The 16,299-nt window shown below is 41.3% G+C and overlaps 1 protein-coding gene across 4 annotated transcripts in view; it reads right to left on the bottom strand.

Annotated features, from left to right (window-relative positions):
* Positions 1 to 16,299, bottom strand: part of WASF3 (WASP family member 3) — a 99,364-nt gene that overhangs the window by 32,554 nt on the left and 50,511 nt on the right. For all 4 annotated transcript variants that reach the window (XM_064172206.1, XM_064172230.1, XM_064172212.1 and 1 more), the window contains one exon: positions 2,058 to 2,200. In XM_064172206.1, coding sequence (XP_064028276.1) covers positions 2,058 to 2,190 — 133 coding nt within the window. In that variant the 5' untranslated portion in view covers positions 2,191 to 2,200. The remainder of the gene's footprint in view (positions 1 to 2,057; positions 2,201 to 16,299) is intronic.

Below are 16,299 nucleotides of genomic sequence, written 5' to 3'. Positions count from 1 at the left end.
CAAGTCTCTAAAACTTTAGGATGTCGACACTCAGCAAATGCCTGATGAAGTTGTAAATGAAACTCAATGACAATACAAGCAGAAATTAACCATAAATAACATTAAGACATTAAATTGGCAGGTAATGTGCAAGAAAAAAACAACAAAGAATTGCTTGGAATTTTCACTCAAAATATCAACTCAATGTTTAGCAGCAATTAAAATTCTATGAATTCCTAGGGAACTAATGATAAAACAGAAAAAGTCTGTTTCAGTTATGAGCTGAATTTCTCAATCAGTCCACATTAAAAAACATCCCAACATAGTCTGACGTATCCAAAGCAAAAGTAACAATAATAAGAAATGCAAAACACTTCCTATCAAAGTACAGTACGAAGAGATCAGAACACTCCAGCCCGGAAAAGATATCATTAGGACAAATAAAATCACAGACCATTACAGAAATACAGGACATTAAATATTTTTTCACAATTTTCCTTAACTCAAGAACCAGAAGGCATCAAAAGGAAGAAACAAATAAGTTTCTGTTGTGGGACATTCTGCTACAGGTCACTGGGAAGGAAAAAAAAAAAAAAAAAAAAAAGAGTAATTCCCCCATTTAAGCAATTCTGCATATGATAGGTTTAGAAATGCTCCTGGCATTGGAATGGGCTGCCCAGGGAGGTGGTGGAGGCACCGTCCCTGGAGGTCTTCAAGAAAAGACTGGATGAGGCACTTAGTGCCATGGTCTAGCTGACTGGATAGGGCTGGGTGATAGGTTGGACTGGATGATCTTGGAGGTCTCTTCCAACCTGGTTGATCCTATGATTCTATGATTCATATAGAGCCCCACCTCATAAAATGCCCATATCACTGACTACTAGCATGAGGAACACACCAAGTTCCTTGTTTCCCTAAGCAGAAGGTATCTCCTATTAACCTGAACACTGGCCTTAGTGGAACTCAAACTTCAGACAGACTTTCTTACTTTAAATGATTCCCTACTTATAAAGTGAAGAAACTGATGAAATTATAATTTCTTTTCTAGGACCAGAGTTATCAGCACAAACCACAGCTGCTGATTGTTAAACACTCTATGAAGACATCTCTTCTCTCATTCATTAAGAAGTATTATTCTTCTTGCAAGCAATCCAGGCACTCTTCTAAAACTGCTATTTGTGATGTCAACTGGCAGGTGTACTGCGTGGGCTAATCTGCATGCAGCTGACACTAGCTTGCCTGAAGAGTAGTTTCTGCTTAATTTCATTAATACTAATTGTTCACATACATATATATATTAAAAAAAATGCTTAAGAAATATTATCACAAAAAGACAAACTGAAGTTTTGGTCAAATGTGGCATTTGATGCCTTGAGGCAGAAGAGTTTGGTGGTTCCATCTTGTACAACTGAAAGCCAAGAATAAGTCAAGTGCAAGTCTTGGTTCTTGCACCAAATTATCTCATCTTAGAAAAAAACCTGGGGTTTTATGTCATCAGGTTTTGGTTGGTTGCTTTTGGGGTGTGTGGAGATTTCAGTTTTAAATTTGGTTTAGGGTTGGGAAGGGGGGGGATGTTTGGGGTTTGTTTTGTGGGTTCCACTGTTGGTTGTTTGTTTTGTGGGGTACTCTTTGGGGCTTTGTTTGTTTCTTGTTTTGTTGACCTCTGGTGGGTTTTTTTCCCTTTGGATGTTTTTTATTACGGTTTTGGTTTTTTTCTAACCTTGTAAATCTTTGAGAGACTCTTGTATGAACTTCAAAACAGAGAACGGCATAAAAACAATGAATCACAGAATAACAGGGGCTGGAAGGGACATCGAGAGATCCTTCAGTCCAACCCCCCTGCAGAGCAGGATCACGTAAGAACTCATCCAGGTGAGTTTTGAATACTGTCAGAGAGGGAGACTCCACAACCCACCCCAGGCAGCCTGTACAAAGTAGCATCATGTTATTATTATACCTAAGGGGCAATACCCTGTATTATAATTTGGCTCTTCAAAGCAAGTCATCTTCAAGTTTTTTTCATTTATTCAGTTTTTCATCAGGAATCAAACAGTTGCAAGGAAGTTACAGATACTTACTCAAGCTGCTTAGCTGGCGTATGATAGCAGCAAGGGTACTATTTGTTACACATTCCAGTTCACTGGTAATTCCCTCCGGCAGAGCTCCTCGGCAGAGATGCCGCGGTTCAATATTCCTTTTCACCAAAGGCATGGCTCACAACCTGGAAATCGTAGAAAAAATATTCATTGTGGTTACTAAAACAAGAGTAAGAGCTATGAATCTGTGCAAGACATTCTTTTTTCCTACAAAATATACCTCATTTCCTCTTTTCAACACTTGCTTCAGAGAGGGTACAGCCCGTACTAAGGTACTGGAGTTGTGCACTCAAACCAGAACATAGCATAGAATCATAGCATCAACCAGGTTGGAAGAGACCTCCAAGATCATCCAGTCCAACCTAGCACCCAATTGATAGAAAAAGTGATAATAGTACAATAGTTTTTTTTGGAAAAAAACCCAACAACAACAAAAACCCAAAAACCCAGAAAAGAAATCCAGATGTATAAAACAGCTGTGGTGGTTTGGGTGTTACCTGCCCCCCCACACACCTAAGAAAATCACCCAGACTAGACTCAGACGCTGGAAATTGAATGAAGCTTTGTATTTACAGCTTAGCACAACTTACAAGCAGATAGTTACAATCTATACAGCTCTAAACAGAAATAGACAAGTTAAAAAGTAATACAGAAACACAACAGCCGTCCCAGAAACCAGAGTCTCCAGGAGTTCTCAACCACCCTTCCACCTTCTTCCCACCCCTCTACCTTATCTCAGACTTTGCCTTATGTTCAAGGTGAGTTTGGAGGGTCAGCCGGGGGGGGTTAGGAAGCAGAAGGATTAGTCACACAGATGGCAGGTTAGAGAGAAAAAGCACAGTCCAAAAGCCAGAGAGAGAGATTCTGTTATCTGTGTTTGTGTTCTTGTTCTTATCTATCTCAGCAAGCCTATGAGTGCAGCAGACATCACCTTTGTTTCCTTCTCACAGCCTATCATCTAATTCTTCTCACCAACATATCCCAGCTAGGCTCGAACTAGCACGACAGCAAAGACAAAAATAATAACTTCTGTTTAATGATACAAGCACTTCAGACAAGCTCAGAGGATATAGCCCATGTAGGTCACACAACACTTTTTGCCTTGGATTTGGTGTAAGATTTACTGCATGTACAAACTTGTACTACAGAGCACAATCAGCGGACTTCAGCAGTGCAGATTTGCATTTATACAAAACTGGCAGTCCTCACACAAGTGGCAGAAAAAAAATTGCTGCCTGGAACAAGCTGGCTTGCTGCCTTGGCAAGGGGGCTGCTGATGCACTGTTCATGCACCACAGCCCTCCAACTACATCAGGCACTGGTCTGTCCTTGCTCTGACAGCTCTCAGTCAAAATCATAAACTCATCTGACAGATAAGGGCAAGAGCCTCACAGAAATAGGCTGAGTGATAATAAAGAAGCAGCTGCTATTTGAGGGAAAAAATTGCTTTTCCACAGGTGGTGCTGAATGACAACCTGGGTGAAGTAAGAACACATATTGAAGAGGTTTTGGGAACGTGCCTGATGTGGGAAGACATTGATCCAGGGGGGAAAAAAAAGGTTGTCAGAACTGTTTGTTTGTTGATTTGTCTTTTTTTAATGAAGCAAACTAGGACACGGAAAATAAGTATGAAAAGACAACTCTAAGTCACAAAAAAGACACAGCAGCATAGAAAATACTATCCTGCAGAGGAGCACCCTTGGTTTCAAAGCTGCCAAGTAGGATGCAACTCCCTCCCTAAATGGGAAAAAAAAATAAAAGGCAGCTAAACCAAACAGTTCTTAATCAATTTTCTTTAAAATTGCACTAATTAAGAGTCAATTTGATTATCTTTCTATAACACTAACAATTCATGTTTATGCACTAAATATGAATAACACTCTGTTGAAAGACCACATGGCACTGAAATTTTCTGGAATGAGAAGTCACAGGACATAAGTGCATTTGGGAAAGACTTAGCTCAAATTTTCTTCTTTGTTGCACTAAAGCAATTAAAGTAACCTTTGAATTTCTCTAATTAAAATCACATTAGTAAATGAGAAAAAAAAAAAAAAAACACCAACAACCTTTTTTGCTCTTTAAATGTTGCATAGTAATTTTAATGGCTTTCCCCTTCTTCTCCTCCCCAAGGTTTAAAATCTTTTCTTCTCAGGAATGTTTGTAAAACATTAACAACTTAATTAGCAAAAAGCAAAGCGCTTAGCTCTACAATTATTTCACAGTATCACACAGTATCACAGTATCACCAAGGTTGGAAGAGACCTCATAGATCATCAAGTCCAACCCTTTACCACAGAGCTCAAGGCTAAACCATGGCACCAAGTGCCACGTCCAATCCTGCCTTGAACAGCCCCAGGGACGGCGACTCCACCACCTCCCCGGGCAGCCCATTCCAGTGTCCAATGACTCTCTCAGTGAAGAACTTTCTCCTCACCTCAAGTCTAAATTTCCCCTGGTGCAGCCTGAGGCTGTGTCCTCTCGTTCTGGTGCTGGCCACCTGAGAGAAGAGAGCAACCTCCTCCTGGCTACAACCACCCCTCAGGTAGTTGTAGACAGCAATAAGGTCTCCCCTGAGCCTCCTCTTCTCCAGGCTAAACAATCCCAGCTCCCTCATTTCAGAACAGACTAAGAAGAAACAGGCCCATGACACCTAAGCAGTAGCCCTGAATTATATTTGATGTCTTTCTTAATGAGACATTTTATTTCAATACATCAGAATTTCAGGCTGAGTTTGTTAAATTTTGAGCAATACATCATAAGTGTATTACATTAGACCAAAAAGCTTCTTGTTTCTGTTCTATGTTTTCATATTCATCTACAGATGCATTTGCAAATGTTACTTAGTATCCTGTGCAGTTTTCTGAAGGTGACCAAAACCAGATGAAAACCAGAAATTCACAATTACTGAAAAGCAACAACTGGCAACACCACGCTGCAAGCAGGCCAGTGCATGCAACTATGAACCAGAAGTCATTAGGAGGAATTGCTTCATTGTGCAATAAAACGTTCATAAACATAATTAGTAAGAAGTAAATTATCAGAAGGCCAGCAAAACAAAGCCTGTTTTCCCATGGTGTTCTGTCTAGCATTGCCAGAGCTGGCCTCCTTTTTCTCCTTTGCCATTTACCTGACATTTTTGCCACTGCCTCACACAAGGCACTGGAGCCAGTTGGAAGCTGGCTGCACACTGCCCAGCTCATTGCCTGCTACCTCTTGAAACATCTACCACACTGAGTATCATCATAAACCTTTCATTGGGAGCACTAATAAAATTCCCTCTCCTCATCATGTTTTCCCTCGCCCACAAAAACTAATTTGAGGAAAATATACAACTGCAGTTTGTGGCTTTCATTCTCTCATCAATTCTTTATGAAATGCTCCAATGCATTCAAGAGCCAGCAGGGGAGAGAGACCAACTGAAGACATCCTGTTTCTTTAAAAAGCAGTCTAAAATACACAGCAGTGATGGAGCAGGGGAGGAAACAACTTCCATGTTTGAATTAATGATTTAAATTATTATGTATCCACCTCATTTCAGTGTGAAGTTTAATTCCAGAATGTAAACTGAACACTGATTAGTAAATATATGCAACAGATTAAGCAATGCATAGACTGCTCCTGATCAGAAAGGGAAAAAACCCAAACAAAAAAAAGCACCTGCAATTGCAATTATAAATTCTGTCTAATTAAAAACCTTCAACTACCCAAATCAAACTTGTTGCAGCTGAACAGATAAACAACTAAACCATTAGTAAGTAAAAAAATCTTTTACTGCTATGTGACCTTGTCACCAAGTAACTAGCACTCTTCACCAAACATAACTCAGATTAATTTACTCTTTAAGAAACTTAATGAGAAGACTGTATATCTCTTCTAAGTACACATAACAGGACATTAAACAAGAAATAAACACAAAATAAGCTTCTGAGTTACCCTCAGCCTGGTTGAGCCTGATGAAGCACTTGTATGTTACATACACATTCATCTTCCACCTGTTTCAAGTCACACTCCAGCCCTGGTTTATTACTAGATAACATATTCATTGTGATTTTCTGTCAGTGTATTAAACATACTAGCATTTAGAAAACCACACTCAGTTTTAAAACACAGAAGTAATTTCTCTTTCCTTCCACCTCCAAATAAGTGGAAAACATATGGCACAGTATTATTATTTTCAAGAACTCTTATCAGTTTAGAAGACTGGGACTAATCATACTTAATCATCTTCTGATCCATTTTAACCACAGCTAAGCAAGCAATACAGCCAGAGACTTATAGCTAGGATAAATAGCTCCAGCTCTATTCCATGTACAGAGGCACCTGTGCTCAACACAACTGGCTTTAAACCACCAGCTCTACCTGCCACAGGCAATGAAGGATCCAGAAAGATGCTACACTGCACATATGTATTAGAAATCTGAGACATTAGCATCAGACCAGAAAACTAGGAACAACAGTAGAAGGGGGTGGAAGGAAACTTGACAGTGAGGTGTTGCTTAACATCTCACTAAATTCATGCATGCCTCATTGGACATGCGTTGGACACAACATCTGCATGGGTTCAGTTCTGATAGGAGCACAAACAGACACTGCTTTCCAAACCCTGTAGGCATCAGCAGCTGCAGAACTGCCCTAATGCAATTTCCATGCACATTCTGAAAGAACAGGACATCAAGAAGCTTGAATAAGCTTAGATCAGAGCATTAAAAATTCACATTAGACATGCTGATTCTTCAGTATAGTCACCTCCTTTTTTCTTCCCTCTTTCCCCCACCTGGTCCCCTAACAACTTGCACAATTGCCTTTTGGTTTGCTATTAGAAGGCATCTATCCCAGTAGCTATTGCTGTAGTAGCAAGCAGGGTACAGAGAACTAGTCAAAGCATTTTTGCTTTTCTTTCCATTCTCCCCCTACAGTTGTGGGAGTAGTGCTCTAAGTCAGCTCAAATCACCTTCCTCTGTACAACAGCTGTTCAACTGCATGTAAGAAGTTTGACATTGTCCTGGCAAGTCAGATTTAAAAAAAGTTTAAAGCAGATACAGTTACATACATGAAAGATGACAAACAACATACAATCTTTCCAAACAAACAACAGGTTACTGTACAGGAGGCTGTAGCCAGGTGGGGGTTGGTCTCTTCTCCCAGGCAACCAGCAACAGAACAAGGGGACACAGTCTCAAGTTGTGCCAGGGGAGGTATAGGCTGGAGAAAGTTCTTGCCAGAGAGAGTGATTTGCCATTGGAATGGGCTGCTCAGAAAGGTGGTGGAGTCACCTGGAGGTGCTCAAAAAAAGCCTGGATGAGGCACTTAGTGCTATGGCCTAGTTGATTGGCTAGGACTGGGCAATAGGTTGGACTGGATGTTCTTGGAGGTCTCTTCCAACCTGGTTGATTCTATGATTCAAGCATTTGGGCAACTGGCAAAAACTGAAAGAAGCAGCTGTTCCCTGAACCTGCCTTTTGCATCCCCCAAGAGGCACTGCAATTTACACTAATGCTCAAAACGTGGTTATGTACAAGTTCTTTATATATTCACTAACATGATGAAATGAATGCAAATTCATTATATATGCTCTCTACTTGTCTGTGTTTCCTTATTACATTTTCACTAAAGATACTGTTCAATCCCTTTTTTAAACTCTTAAGAGATTTCTTCCTATATTCTCTAGCAAAATATAACAAATCTGAACAGTTTCACAAAGAAAAAGAGCTTTTCATACATTCATCCTATTTTTTTTCCCTGAATACATCACTTCTGAGGAGCATTAGAGCTTTTCATTGATGAATCTCACAGAACTATATTAAAAGAAATTACTAGAATACTCCTGTGGAGAAGAAAAACAATAGTTTGAATAGGCAGCCTGTCAGCATGTAACATGTACATTTGTATGACTATATATATGAGCTTGATGTCTGTGTCCCTCAAGAACTCAGCAAAACCAGGGAAAGATTGTGGTTTCCCCACTTCTATCCCGACAAACAAGTTACACTACCTCCTAAACACATAGTCTCTTATCTATGCCTCGGGCATTTCAACATTTCACAGTATCACCAAGGTTGGAAGAGACCTCACAGATCATCAAGTCCAACCCTTTACCACAGAGCTCAAGGCTAGACCATGGCACCAAGTGCCACGTCCAATCCTGCCTTGAACAGCTCCAGGGACGGCGACTCCACCACCTCCCCAGGCAGCCTATTCCAGTGTCCAATGACTCTCTCAGTGAAGAACTTTCTCCTCACCTCAAGCCTAAATCTCCCCAGGCACAGCCTAAGGCTGTGTCCTCTTGCTCTGGTGCTGGCCACCTGAGAGAAGAGAGCAACCTCCTCCTGGCCACAACCACCCCTCAGGTAGTTGTAGACAGCAATAAGGTCACCCCTGAGCCTCCTCTTCTCCAGGCTAAACAATCCCAGCTCCCTCAGCCTCTCCTCGTAGGGCTGTGCTCAAGGCCTCTCACCAGCCTCGTTGCCCTTCTCTGGACACGCTCAAGCATCTCAATGTCCCTCCTAAAATGGGGAGCCCACACCATTCCTGATGCGGGCCAGTATGTCACTGGCTCTCTTGGCCACCTGGGCACACTGCCGGCTCATGTTTGCAGATAGTTAAATTTCCCCATACCTCATGTCCTAACACTAAATTCAATACTGAACATTCAACATTGAACTCCTCTGAATGGCAAACTCATCTGGTAATGTCACTCATTTTCCCATTCAAGTTTGTCATTCTAGATAGTCTGCTATCATCCCACATTCTTACTTAATAGGGAAGAAAAGAGAAAGCAAGATGAAAGACCTGAAAACATTAGCTTTGGAAATGTTCTCCATCCCCATTTTTTCCCCACGAAGTCACTATTATCACAGATCTCCCTGTCCTCCAGAGGCCACTCATCCTTCTCTACAAGGCACAAAATAAGGGCTACATGGATAGCAGACACTGCTTACCTCTTACACCTCAAGGAAAGGAAAGAATATATATGCCTTTAACACACATCCCCTGATTTTCCTTGACTGGGAACCTGAATCTTGTGAACCTTTCCAACTTATCTGTGAATGTGGTTTACTTTTGCCAGTAATGACAAGTTAAAAGCAAATAAACTGGAACTAGAACATAATTTGGAAGTCACTGGTTTAAGTTCATGATTCATCTAATGTCATTCATCTGAACTTTTAAAGTTCACACTTTTTGAAACTGGCTTTACTCTAACCAGCATTTGAATCAAAGCTGGGGAGGGGCCTGGAACACAAACCCTACAAAAAGAAGCTGAGGGAGCTGGGGGTGTGCAGCCTGGAGAAGAGGAGACTCAGGGGGGACCTCATTGCTGTCTACAACTACCTGAAGGGAGGTTGTAGCCAGGTGGGGGTTGGTCTCTTCTTCCAGACAACCAGCAACAGAAGGGGACACAGTCTCAAGTTGTGCCAAGGGAGGCACAGGCTGGATGTTAGGAGGAAGTTCTTGCCAGAGAGAGTGATTGGCATTGGAATGGGCTGCCCAGGGAGGTGGAGTCACTGTCCTTGGAGGTGTTCAAGAGAAGCCTGGATGAGGCACTTAGTGCCATGGTCTAGTTGACTGGATAGGGCTGGGGGATAGGTTGGACTGGATGATCTTGGAGGTCTCTTCCTACCTGGTTGATTCTATGATTTTGTATACTGCAAAACAACATAGAATATGAAGCCATCATAACACTGCACCCATGTCTCAGAATTATTTGATATTTATCAAAAAGCATCAAAACAAGACTAATTTTTTTATATCATCTTCTAGTTGTATCTAGTTCTATCAAGTAGCAAATCCCCTCTTGGCCATGTTACTATGCAAACAATATCAAAACAAAGTTTTACTAAGGATCACAATTACCCCAAGTACTTCATATCCATTAGATCTATCCTAATCTAAGGGACACTGTCACCTTAGATAATACATCTTTTTTTCCTGTTTCCCTTGACTTTTAATGGAACTTCTTTGACTTTGTGTCACATTGATACTGAGTTTCCTGAAGCAAGGACAGACCTTTTGTTAGAAGCATGCACAAAGTCTACAAAATCTAAAATTCAAGAGCAATTCTTTTCTTAGCCACAGCAAGCTACATCTTTCAACAACAGTACAAGTAAAGAAAATGTCCATCTCAAAAGAATAGCTAAAGTTTAATATTAAAGCAATTTCTACCAACACCATTTCCACAGATCTTCTTCCCAATTGCCAGATCTACATGAAAAGCATGACAGACAAGGCTGGAATGAAAACAGACTTTTTTCCTCTTTGCATTAGACTACTACTTCTGATCTTCCTCCCACATCATACTAAGTATTAGTGATGATCAAATAAGCACAGAAATCCCTGAAGCAATTTCACTTCTTTAATAGAGACCTTTAATGTCTGTTGCAATGAGCTATTTCTGAAGCTTCACCAACTTGGACCGTTACTTTCTTTTCCTTTTTTGGCTTTTCTGTTTGTCTGCTGAGCTCTTCAGGGCAGATTTTATGGTCCAGTGATATTATGAAGGAAATCAAGACATTAAGCAATGACAAGAGAAAGGACAACAGGGGAGATGACGATGTTTGGTTTTGTTTACTTACAACCTAAATTTATTTTATGGATCTATGCTTCCTCCACATCTTCCAAAAACCCTTTTAAAAGTCAAATGAAAATTGAGTCAGTAGCTAACAGCAAGGCCCCGCAGCACAAAAAGTTCACAGAACCATCAAAAGGTGAAGACATTAAGAAATGTCCTTTCAGTAAAAAATTAAAGAGAGAGATAAAAATAAATGGCATAGGACTGAACAATTACCTTAAATTTGTTTTTCATAATTTCACACTAAGCATCCATGCACAAGATGGCATTCACTAATGCAGGGGGAAAAAAAGCCCTCCTGAGAATGATTTAATCTGCAATCTTATTTCCATGGAAATGTAGGCTGCAATACAGAAATGGTTTTAAAATGCTACCAATGACTGTGAAGACAAGACAGGAATCTGCCTGATATTCTGATTTGGTTGGGGATTAATTGGCCAAGGCAGGAATTATAAAACTAGAATTATTTATTTTTCCTGATAACCCCACCCCCAAACTAAATACAGAACTAGTTCAGGCTTATTTACAGGTTCTAATTCAGTCAGGAAATCTTCACACAGATGCTTATGGGCAACTTGAGTAATTTAGGAAAGCCAGGAAATGGAAAAGGCTAAGCTACAAGACAGCTTTACCCCAGTTACAAATCAGGCTGAGCAGAGAACCTAGGAAAAGCAGATTTTACTCACAGAGGTGAGATGGGAATTCAGCAATGTTCCCTGTTGAAGTTCTCTATGGCAGCTATATCAAATCATGGATCCATATGGCATTAAGTCCAAGGTGAATATAACCCACCAAAGTCAGTGTGTCAGCCACTGTTTCCATGAGGCAAAAGATTGTGGAGCAGCACTGCCTTAGCAGCACAGGGAAAAAGCCAAACCGCTGGCATGCTGCCCAGCTCAGGGTAGTGAGCAGAAAGTCAGGCTGCACTGTGGTCCAGAGAAACCAGGTCCAGGCACTGCTGGCAGCTCTCTCTCAAATGGACCTAAGGACTTGCCAAACTTGCAGGCTTGTGGGCAAGCAGCACAAACTGTGCAGGAGCAGGATCACACAGAACAGTGCAAAGCAGGAGCAGTGCAAAAACGGCAACGGTCCAAAAGCAGGAACTGTCCAAAAGCAGGAACTCTGTGCTTGCTTCCTCACTATTTATGATCTTTTCCTAGACAATGTGTCCACTTGCCATATATACTGGGTGCAAAGAATCCAGCCAATCACCAGCTGATTCCAGCACAGGCTTTCCCATGAGCCAGTACAAGTGTGGAAAAGGACATCTTTTGCTGTTCCCCCTTCAAGCCCACAAGGGGCAGGGAGAGGAGGAGTGGGTAGGGAGGGGAATGGTTTCACTTAGAATCACAGAATCAACCAGGTTGGAAGAGACCTCCAAGATCATCCAGTCCAACCTATCATAGAATCAACCAGGTTGGAAGAGACTTCCAAGATCATCCAGGCCAAACTAGCACCCAACCCTAGCCAGTCAACTAGACCATGGCACCGACTGCCTCATCCAGTCTTTTCTTGAAGACCTCAAGGGACAGTGCCTCCACCACCTCCCTGGGCAGCCCATTCCAATGGCAAATCACTCTCTGTGTCAAGAACTTCCTCCTAACATCCAGCCTATACCTACCCCGACACAACTTGAGACTCATACAGTGGAGATGGAACAGGAAGGAAAGAAGGGATTTGGAGTGCCCCACAACATATTCACTAATTTTTTCTGTAGGAACAAAGGCAAAACCCAAAAGCCTACAGCTTCATCTTTTCATTACCTGTTGACTGTGGCTCAAGAAGATATTGGGCACCTGCCATGCTGTAATAGTGTCAAAGGCCCCATCAATTTCCACGTAAGGACTACTGTCTACAGTTCACTGCCTAGTAAGCGTGCCTCAATGAACAAGGCTGAGGAACTGCTTTAAAGCTATTGGCTTAATATTTTTCTTCCCAGTAGAAATCAAATATTCCAAAACTACAATTGCAGTACATTTATTTTCTGCAAACAAATAGATTAGAAATCTTACAATTGTGAAGTACAGAGCCATAATAAGGTTTCATTGTCTGCTCCAAAACAAAGGGTTAGGCATATACACACCATCCAATTAAATGGCTTCACCATTATTAAAGGAAGAAATAAAGATGACAGTATCACCAAGGTTGGAAGAGACCTCATAGATCATCAAGTCCAACCCTTTACTACAGAGCTCAAGGCTAGACCATGGCACCAAGTGCCACACCCAATCCTGCCTTCTGCTAGTGAATTAAGTGTACAATCAGTAGCGCAGCTGACGTCGCTTCATTGTTTTATCCTTTTATCCCCATTCCTGGGTACACAACTATAGTTCCTTTTGGGAACTAACACATGTCTAAGGAATACAGAATATATTATTTTTCCTGTGTTAAGTTGTCATCACCCAAATTGACAGATGTTGCAATTCACATTCATGGCATTTTGTCACACTGCTCAATATGCAAAAAAAAAAAACCTTTGCCAGTAAATTAATGTTACCAAAATATCTATTTTAGAACAGATTTGCTTGCCTTTAATATAGGTTCACAGACTACACAATAGACTAGCTTGCTGTATGGAATTCAATCACTCTGCCAGCATTAGATCCACCCATCCTTTTCTACTCATCCTGTTTCAGAATACAGATGATCCAGGACACCTTCACACATGACTAAAGCCTCTTGTTTCTAGATCGTCAGCCCACCTTTCTCTAACCAATTTTGTTCATTAAGCCAAACACTAATCATGCTTTCTCTCAGGAGAAATAAGGGAAAAGGGTACTAAAGACATAGAACTGATTAAGCAGGAAGGCACCAATATGTGCTGTATTGGTGCTGTAAAAAAAAACCAAAAACAAACAAACAAAAAAAAACAGGGTAAAAGAAAAAAGTACCAAAAGAGTATGGACTGAAAGTCTCTGAAAAAATGCATGTAGAAGCTTTTACCCAAACCATATTACCTGATACTGCGCTTAAGGGTAAAGGTGGCTGGTCACAAAATGTAGCCTGCTGAATGAGAAAATAAGTTGATTTGTGCCCATGTGGGTCCAAGCACAGCCTGACAACCATTAAATTAATTGTTCAAGATAAATCACATTTTCTCTCTTGTCTTCTTTCCATATCCACATGGACAACATAACCACGAACTCAATCACAACTACTCACATTGTTGGTTTCCGCTGACTGAACAGTGACCAGTTTAAACTGACAAAAATGCCGACTTGCTAATCTTGTTCTTATTGTGATGGCTGCTCATCCTGCTTGTAGTCCCCTCCAGATGGCTCAGTGTGAAAGGGATGGTGGGATAGGGAAGAAAGAATATTCCATACTGTTCTGAACATCTGTTCCACTGTCTATACATTAAAAACCAACAAAAACCTCACTGTCACCATCAGTTTCATTCTTTCAACCTAACGCTACTAGATTAACACCGAATATAATGTGTAGTGTGTATACATAAGAGAAATGTCTTTTCAAATCAAGTAATAGCATTTGTTTAGCTTTTCCTTCCCTAAAAATAGGCAAATAAGGAAGCACTTATGCTGCACTGAAATGACATTTTTCTTTTATGTGGCCTGTCTTTAAATCTGTATTACACTCCAAGAATTTATTATTGTCAAGCAAACAGAACCTAATCACCATTTGTTTCCTTTTAGTTTTATTTGCTTGTCTTCACTGGGAAAAAAAGCATGCTATTGAGCTTGTTTAAATTCTACTGGAATAGTTTTGCATGACAACTCAAAAATATTTTCCTTGTGCATACGCAGAAATAGTGGTGGCATTTTTGTTTACAAGCAAAGTTGAAGGAAAGATATTAATAAATATCTTACTACAGTACACAGCCCACCTCTTAAATAACATTTACCCTTTAAAATACCATCTCCTGAAAAGAAGTAGTCAGTCAGAACAAGGAGGAACACAGCAAAGAACTAAGAAAGAGGAGGAAGCAGTGCTTTATCCTACAGCACAGGAAAACAGACTTACATTGATCATCCCCTCCTTTTGTACCATCTTGACATGTGCTAGCCATACAGCTGCTGAATTATTCATCTCTTCCTACTTTGAAAGGCCAACTATTCACATGTACAAAAGTTTAAAACTACAGAAACATTGACTGGAAAACTGCCATCCAGTAAAATCTAATGTTGTTTAAGCATTTAAAACTTAACAGTAGCATTCAGCAAAAAACATAAACTGGACAAGGTCAGAAGGAGAAAAATCAAAGCAACAGAGCTAGTTGCAATGGCAAGCTAATTAGGTCAGGAAAAGCCTTCCCCTAGCAGGTCAAAATGCTTCCAGATGTCATCAGGCTTGGATCTCACCAGATCTGAGCACAGAGTTGGTTACACAGATAGACAGCTTGCATTTCACATGGCCAAACCTCAGATATCAAACCAGACATCAACAAAATGTCTACAAGCCACTCTTTCAACAACCAGAAGTGTTCCTATGGAATAGTCAAGATTAATCTATCTTAAAGTAAACTATGGTTCAAGCATCTTAGAATCATAGCACCAACCACATTGGAAGAGACCTCCAAGATCATCCAGGCCAACCTAGCACCCAGCCCTATCCAGTCAACTAGACCATGGCACTAAGTGCCTCATCCAGTCTTTTCTTGAACACCTCCAGGGACGGTGCCTCCACCACCTCCCTGGGCAGCCCATTCCAATGCCAATCACTCTCTCTGGCAAGAACTTCCTCCTAACATCCAGCCTATACCTACCCCGGCACAACTTGAGACTGTGTCCCCTTGTTCTATTGCTGGTTGTCTGGAAGAAGAGGCCACCCCCCACCTGGCTACAATGTCCCTTCAGGTAGTTGTAGACAGCAATGAGGTCCCCCCTGAGCCTCCTCTTCTCCAAGCTAAACAGGCCCAGCTCCCTCAGCCTCTCCTCATAGGATTTGTGCTCCAGGCCCCTCACCAGCTTTGTTGCCCTTCTCTGGACATGTTCCAGCACCTCAACATCTCTCTTGAATTGAGGGGCCCAGAACTGGACACAGCACTCAAGGTGGGGCCTGACCAGTGCTGAGTACAGGGGGAGAATAACCTCCCTTGTCCTACTGGCCACACTGTTCCTGATGCAGGCCAGGATGCCAATGGCTCTCTTGGCCACCTGGGCACACTGCTGCCTCATCTTCAGCTACTATCTACCAGTGCCCCCAGGTCCCTTTCCGCCTGGCTGCTCTCCAGCCACTCTGCCCCCAGCCTATAGCGCTGCTTGGGGTTGTTTTAGCCAAAGTGCAGAACCCTGCACTTGGCCTTGTTAAATCTCATCCCATTGGCCTCTGCCCACGCATCCAGCCTGTCCAGGTCCCTCTGCTGTGTATTTCTAGCACAAGTGATTCCCACTTATTTAGTGACTCTTCATTTTTCTATCATAGTAATAAGACTGGGCAATAAAAGTACACAGTGACAAAGACAAAAGAACTGCTATTTAATAAGTACTACTAAACTGACAATCAACTACACCAGGACATCACTCACTTAAAGGAAGTTTCTTGATCACCACCTGACTATTCCAGGATCACTTTAGAGTACAGTCCAAAAATGCATCACTAGAAACACAAACTCCTCCTTTATGCAATAATTAAAATAGGCAGAGAGTTCCTTTTCATTTCCCAACTTACTATAAAAACTACTAAGAGACTGTTTTAAGT

Source organism: Pogoniulus pusillus, chromosome 3 (genome assembly GCF_015220805.1).
Source record: "Pogoniulus pusillus isolate bPogPus1 chromosome 3, bPogPus1.pri, whole genome shotgun sequence".
NCBI classification, from domain to species: Eukaryota; Metazoa; Chordata; class Aves; order Piciformes; family Lybiidae; genus Pogoniulus; species Pogoniulus pusillus.
The sequence above is the reverse complement of the archived record's forward strand: the minus strand, read 5'-3'. Positions and strand labels throughout refer to the sequence as shown.